This window comes from Mus pahari, chromosome 1 (genome assembly GCF_900095145.1).
Source record: "Mus pahari chromosome 1, PAHARI_EIJ_v1.1, whole genome shotgun sequence".
Classification (NCBI taxonomy): Eukaryota; Metazoa; Chordata; class Mammalia; order Rodentia; family Muridae; genus Mus; species Mus pahari.
Window position 1 is genome coordinate 155221534 of NC_034590.1, and position 7519 is coordinate 155229052.

Genomic DNA, 7519 nt, shown 5'->3' on the forward strand with positions numbered 1-7519 from the left:
GCCTTACAGAAGCTTTGCAATTTTATGAGGTCCCATTTGTCAATTCTTGATTTTACAGCACAAGCCATTGGTGTTCTGTTGAGGAATTTTTTCCCTGTAGCGAGTGCTTTTAACCACAAGCCCCCTCTGGAGGATTTTTGTCTTCGGCCTTTTGTTTTTGTTTTGGCTAGCTCAGTGGTTGGCATCTCCGGATAACCCCCAGTCTCGGCTTCTCTCTCCCTCTCAGCGTGAGCACATAGGCTCCACTTTCTGCTGGATGCTGGGTAGTCAGACTCGGGGCGTGTGCATGAGAACATTTCGTCAGGCCCCGGGTTCTCTTAGTTTTAGTACATTCTTTTCTATGGCTTCTTCAAAATGTAAGAGCTTCTCAGATGACTACGCGATCTTTTTCTACGTCTCTTGGTCTCCCTTGTCCTAAGCCAGGAGGTTTTGTTTCAGGAAAGGATGGTCTTTTCATCTAGATGTCTACAGGTAGATCCCGGAACAGAGCGAATCGGGTGCAAACCAAGAACCACCCCACCCCCACCCCAGTTAGTTTTCCAATCACAGATACTCCGGGCCTTCAGAGGCTTCCAAAAGCTCAACCCTGAGCCAGCTTCCTGCCTAGAGTTCATGCCAGACTCTCCTACCCATGTTCTCCTAGACACAAAGAATGACTGAGCCCTCTGCTGACATAAGCCCTGATGACTCCCCTTTCTCCGACTTGCAGGACCCCGTTTTGTTCTCTGGGAATCTGAGGATGAATCTCGACCCTTTCAACAAATACTCAGATGAGGAGATTTGGAGGGCCCTGGAACTGGCTCACCTCAAATCCTTTGTGGCTGGCCTGGAACTTGGGTTGCTCCATGAAGTGACAGAGGGTGGTGACAACCTGAGGTAAGCTACTTCTTCCACTGGCGGTGGGAGGGAGCTGGTCCTTGTGTTCTGGTATTGGATATCGTCTGCCATTATGGGATTTATACTGCGTAGGTCAAATTCCCAATGTGTAAAAATATGATAAAAACAGATGTTAAAAATGCATAGGAACACTTGTTATGAAATGTGCCCTTCATGTGACATTATATGACATGAACTTACAAATGCCACTGTAGTGGAGAATCACAGAAACCAGAGTCTCAAGGCTCAGCAGCAACAGCTGGATCCATGGCCCAACCTGATCTATTTGTTATGAAACACAGACTGGATGGACATGGGAATATGAAGATCCCCTCGGGCTACAAAAGGCATCTCAGCTTGAGAACCACCAATCTAAAGGGACATGGATAAGATTTACTGACTGAAAAGACCTTGGGCATTGCAGAAACACCTTAAATTGATAACAGTGACTCTCTGAGTTTATAGTTTTTACATATGTGTGTGTGTGTGTGTGTGTGTGTGTGTGTGTGTGTGTGTGTAGTTAATGCGAGGTTCTGGCATTCTCCCTATGAGTATTTGGGGTTCCCCTTCACATATTGAAGCTGAGCCATTAGGCAAAGCCTGCAGCTCGTGGGCAGTTCTTGCTTCTGACCCAGGTACCTCCGCAGTGGAAGGCCGGACACAGCCGCTAAAGCACAGGAAGGGGAACGTCAGTAGATGAAACAAATGGTCCGGAAGCTCTGGATCTACGTAGGAGCTTCATATGAACACAGAAGCCCAGCCCGTATGCCTCCTAGTCTGAACCTACATCTTAGCATGGTTCCCAGGTGGCTTGTGTGCTGTAACCTAAGAAGCCTGCTTAAAGCCCTGGTCCCCAACTAGACTGAGGGACTCAGCCAGAGAACTTAAGTTCCACTGTCCAGACTGTCCCTCAAAACCAACCGAACCCAGGACCACGGTGACTTCACCCAGGGGGCCCTTGCATGGCTTGGTAGTGAATGTCATCTGTCTTGCTTTCCCTTGCAACAGATACAGGGGGCAGCAAGGCTTAAATAGCTGTTTAGCTCCATATAAAAAACCACTCAGATATGCAGTCTGTAACTATGTATTAATACCTACTATGTGCCAAGGACTGGAGACAGAGAGACAAACCTCACAGACCCAACCCTGGATTTTCAAGCACATAAAACATAGCGGGAGAGGCAGGCTTATGGGATAACTGGCCACACTGTTAATACTGCAGGGGACACATGGGGGGCATTATGTCAGGATGTGACAGCGACAATCCCTGTCTTGTCCGTGTCAAGGAATACTTCACTCTCTCACTAGGGCCTTTACTTCAGACCTGTGTTTCAGACTTGGTTTAGGGAATTAGAACTTACGTATATCAGAGGAGGAACAAAACAGATTAAAATATCTGTGGTAAGTGACAGGGGTGAGCACCAGAGAGCAGAAGAAAGCTGGGGTGGTACCTGTGATCATAAAGTACAGTTGACCTGAGCAGAACTTTGGTCCCGGCTAAATTGTAATTCTGCAGTGTGCCTGATCTTACACTACAGACAAACACTGGAAGTTCATTTTGCTTGGCTTCCTATCTCCAGCAGAAATGTTCTTACGGAGGAGTTACAGGACGTTAGTCTAACTACCCGTTTATTACAATCCCTAATGACCACAGTGGGGAAGAGTAATCAGCAAATTCCCAAATTTTTCCTTCACATCATTTCCCAGAGCTCCTTTATGTAAGCAAGAGGTCCAGCTTTCATTATAGACTTTTTACCAAATTAAAGCTATTTGCATTTTACAAGTATATTTGAATTCCACATACATTGCATCTCACACCAAGACATCAGGCTAATTAGATAGCATTGTCTCTAATCAAGGCAGAAAGTCTTGAACAAATAATTAGCCCGAGACTAGAATTGCACATTAAAATAATGAATGCATTTGCTAAGGCCACAAAGAAGTGGCACTGGGGCATCCTTAGGAAGTGCCACCCTATGTCAGTGGTGTCAGGGCGGACACTGCTGTCGTATGCTTGTGTGTTATTGGCAACTGCCGCTATCATTTGCCAAATGCAAAAAAAAAAAAAAAAAAAAAAAAAAAAAAAAAAAAAAAAGCACTGTTTCTGGGCCAATGGCTTCCAAACTTGCTTGAACATATCTGATACTGCTTGACAGTATCTGGAGTGCTTATTAGAAATGTACAACTCTAGGCTGTTCCCCAAGCTGTATAAAAGGAGATCCAGAAACAAACCTTTTAAATCAAGTGTTCCCGGTAAGCCTTCTTACTAGGAAGTTTAGAAAACATTGCCTGTAACGGTGGCCATGGGGAGATTTTGAAGTAATTTTGGAAATCTGGACTGGACCAAATCATGAAACTGACCCCAAGCTACAGCTTTCCCCCTGGTCTTTGGAACTCATATGTGGCTTCTTCTGTTGATCGCAGCATAGGGCAGAGGCAGCTCCTATGCCTCGGTAGGGCTGTGCTTCGAAAATCCAAAATCCTGGTCCTGGACGAAGCCACCGCTGCAGTGGATCTAGAGACGGATAGCCTCATTCAGACGACCATCCGGAATGAGTTCTCCCAATGCACGGTCATCACCATCGCGCACAGGCTGCACACCATCATGGACAGTGACAAGTGAGTGTGTGAGCGCCTTTACCACCGCCCACAGGCTGCGAGCACGTGCGTACCTCGTGGACAGCGACTAGTGAAGGGGCAGAACCTAACCCACCGCCCACAGGCTGCGAGCACACCACATGGACAGCAACTAGTGGGGGTGCAGAAACTAACCCAAGCTCTGGCCGATTGTTGAGTGTTAGACACAGAGCCCTACTTAGCCCACTGACCAGCGCTCACTGCTGAGGTTCATTCATTGTCGGTGACTTATTGACTACAGCTTAGTCCTGGTTGTTCTTACAGATGGTAAGCTGAGACGGGCGCGGGACTTCCTAAAGCTTTCCTTTCCTCTTTATTTCAGGATAATGGTCCTAGACAGCGGCAAGATTATTGAGTACGGCAGTCCTGAAGAACTGCTGTCCAGCATGGGTCCCTTCTACTTGATGGTCAAGGAAGCCGGCATTGAAAATGTGAACCACACGGAGCTCTAGCAGTGCTCCCTGGTTAGCGGACTAGAAGAACATTTCCTAGTTACTTTGGTTCTCGTGACTGTGTCATAGGGGCAAAGATACACAGTTTGTTGCTGTTGGTCAAAGTTGGCCTCAAACTCTAAGGCTCATGCAATCTTCTGGTCTAAGCCACCCTATAAAAATACACTTAAAAGGGTATCATAAATAAATACTTAAATAAATATTATCAGGTACCTTAGAAAATCTACAACTGATCTGGGGAGATAGCTCGGATGTTAGGGAGCTTGCCTTGAAAGTGTGAGGATCCGATTTGATCCCTAGAACCCCTTATTATTATTTTTTTTAAGTACCAGCATAGTTGTCCATGATCATAGTTTGAGTGCTGGACGGCCAGAGGTAGTCAGGTCCTGGGGCTCACTAGCCGGCCAGCAGAGCTAGCCTGCTTGGAAAATCCCAGGTCAGGAAGAGACCCTGCTCAAACAAACAAACAAACAAACAACAACAACAACAACAACAACACCCCAGGTGGACAGAGCCAAAGGCCTCAACACGCACAAACATCTGCATACACACCTCAAAATGGAAGCCTCATTGCCCTACCTTGATCATAAGTTCTTGCTACCCCACCATTCCCAGAAATAATCGCTATTCCTAAAGTTCATAGTTCTTTTGCCTGTTGTTTTAGTGTTTGCCGCCTTTGTATGCTCAGGCCATATATGCTGTTTTATCTGATTTAAGTGAACTCATACAGCTTGCTTTCTGTGGCTACCTTTGTTAACAATACATTTGCAGTTTATCTACATTGATGCGCATGGCAGGGTGTGCTCTCTCTCTCTCTCTCTCTCTCTCTCTCTCTCTCTCTCTCTCTCTCTGCTCTGCTCTTCAGTAGCACAGCACTGTGCAAACAGATCATACTTTCCCTACTGACAGAGGTGACCGAGCACTGGGCTTCTCCTCTGTTACCAACATCAGTGCTATGAACACCCTGGGATACTGCATTTGTGTCTATAGCTTGGAAATAGGAGGTGTGCAGTGTATAATCTTTACATGTATGTCCTGAGCAGCTCCAGTTTAAACAGTGAGTATAACTAAGATCTTATTTTGGGTTCACTATGGATATCCTCAGTTTCTGTGGAGGGTCAGTATCTATTTGTGTATTTCTGGTATGTTTGAGTTTATTACAGTTTTTAAAATGTTGTATCTCACAGTTTCAGTATCTGGATTCTTTCTCATCTATTGCCTTTTTAATGTTAACTTTTACTCACTGATTTATTTTATAATTTTTAATTTTAATAATTTAGTTATTTTTAATTTTTAAAAGATTTGTTTTATTGTATGAATGTTTTACCTGCATGCACATATGTGTATCATATGCTCAGAAGTCAGAAGAGGGCTTTAGATCCCCCTGGAACTGGAGTTACAGGCAGTTGTGAGCCACCTTGTGGGTACTGGAATTGAACTTGAGCCCTCTGCAAGAACAACAAGCGCTCTTAACCTTGGTGCTATTTCTCCAGCCCCCTCATGTATTATTGCGGTGTCATACTTCTTTGTATGATGTCTCAACTTTTGCTATGAGCTTTTTGTTTCCCTTACAATCTGATCTGAGACAGTTCTTTAAGGTTGGAGTTAAACCCAAATTCTTCCTAAGAGAAAATGTGAAGGCTTCTGCCAACAACCTGGGGTATCACCCAGGCCTCTTGGGACTGAACTCTCCACTAAGAGTCCAAAGCAGGCAGTTCAGGCAGCTTCAGGGCACAATCATAAAAGACCTGGTTTGTGATTTACAAGTCTCAGGGAGAGTACCCACTTAAATAGGTGGCACTGGGCATGGGTTTTTTGTGGCTGTTGTTAACACCTGAATTCTATGTTCCTCATTTACCTGGCCACTTCAGAAGTAGCTTTTCAAGACTCATGGTGATCAAAGGCGTCTGTACAGGATTTATCTCGGCTTCATCTCTTAGCTGGTGTCCTAGATTATTGACAGGTAGATTTTTAAGCTTTCGGGGTTTGGAAACCTGCCTGCCTTTGCCCCAACCTCACAGCTCTTTTTTGGATTGTGCTGGAGGATCACTGTATTCTGCCATTTGAGGCATTACTAATTATGAAGACTTGAATCTATCCAGCACTTCATATTTAGTGAGGTTCTCAGAGGAAGAGAGCTAGCGTAGGCTGCCGTCTCTCTTGCCCTGGCGGTTACCAGTTGCATTGGTTATCCAAATTGTAACTCTTGCCTGCCCTCTAAAAGTTGTCCAGATTAGATAACAGTGTTTCGGGTTTCAGTGCAGGAAAGGTGGCCATCAAAGTTATGTAGGTATTAACCTGCTGCCTTAAGGAAGACCTTCCCTCCCGACTCTGCAGATTGGATACATTGTAAATAGTTCACAATTAGTGGCTAGGTTTCAAAGCTAGCTTTTGAAAATGTTACCAGCTTACTCAAAAAGTAAGTTCCTATAACTGCAAAATAGTAGATATGAATCTAATACTCTATAGGTTGTAAAACTACCCATTGTCTTACGTCAAGAGAACAATTAAATCTGGCATGCCTTGCATGAGATTCCACCCATTTTTTGTGGCAGGGGAGGACATTTGAAGATTGATTAATACAGTCCTGTACCTCTAACACTCTGTCAGAACTATGTTGTAGCTTTAACTCTGCTACTCAGATTTGCTCTTTTTGCTTGCTCCCCCTCCCCTGCCAATCCTTTTTTTTTTTTTTAAATCATTTATTTATTTTATGTAAATACACTGTAGCTGTCTTCAGACACCCCAGAAGAGGGCATCAGATTTCATTATAGATGGTTGTGAGCCACCATGTGGTTGCTGGGATTTGAACTCAGAACCTCTAGAAGAGCAGTCAGTGCTCTTAACCACTGACCCATCTCTCCAGCACTCCCTTTTTAAAAAATCATTTATTTATTTTATGTAAGTACACTGTAGCTGTCTTCCCCTGCCAATCTTCGTTGCTCCCTTTCTCCACCATCAGTGTCTTTTATCCCTCTTCCTCAGCCCAATTTCTTTTTCACTTCTGGATAATCAGTTAAGTAATAGAACTTTCTTGTTCTGTACTTAAAAACAAATAAACAAACAAACAAACAAAACCCCACAAAAAAACTTATTTTCTTCTCAAGCACATTCTAAATCCGTACAATTCTCCAGTTTGCTTCTTAAAACACATTTCTAGATACACAACATTTGGAGACCCAAGGGGAACTTTGGAAACCGGAGGAGCAGTTTAAATCTGCTGAGCAGTCACTATCCAACCAGAGCTGTGGACCAGAATAAAGCATGGAGGAGGGGGGAGGAAGCCCTACCCACCTTCCATTTACATCCCAAACTAATCAGCCCAGGCTGGCCCTTGTATTATTACCATTAGAGAACTCAGATTTATAGCCAGTTCTATTTATCTATTTATCTATTAAATGTCTAACAGTTAAAAAGTCATTTAATATAAATAAAAACTATTTTATTTAAATAAACATTCAACTCCGTTGTGTTGTCAGTTAATCTTCCCCTCACTAAGTTCTTAGTTCAGCAAATTCACTTCTGGGACAATTTTAGATAAGTACAGAGGACTA

The 7519-nt window shown here is 43.9% G+C and overlaps 1 protein-coding gene across 1 annotated transcript in view; it reads left to right on the forward strand.

Annotated features, from left to right (window-relative positions):
* Positions 1–4167, forward strand: part of Abcc2 (ATP binding cassette subfamily C member 2) — a 56687-nt gene extending 52520 nt beyond the window's left edge. Inside the window, exons 30-32 of the mRNA XM_021205166.2 lie at positions 710–876; positions 3301–3495; positions 3836–4167. Of these exons, the coding sequence (XP_021060825.1) occupies positions 710–876; positions 3301–3495; positions 3836–3965 (492 nt within the window). The 3' untranslated portion in view covers positions 3966–4167. The remainder of the gene's footprint in view (positions 1–709; positions 877–3300; positions 3496–3835) is intronic.
* Positions 4168–7519: the final 3352 nt, after the last annotated feature.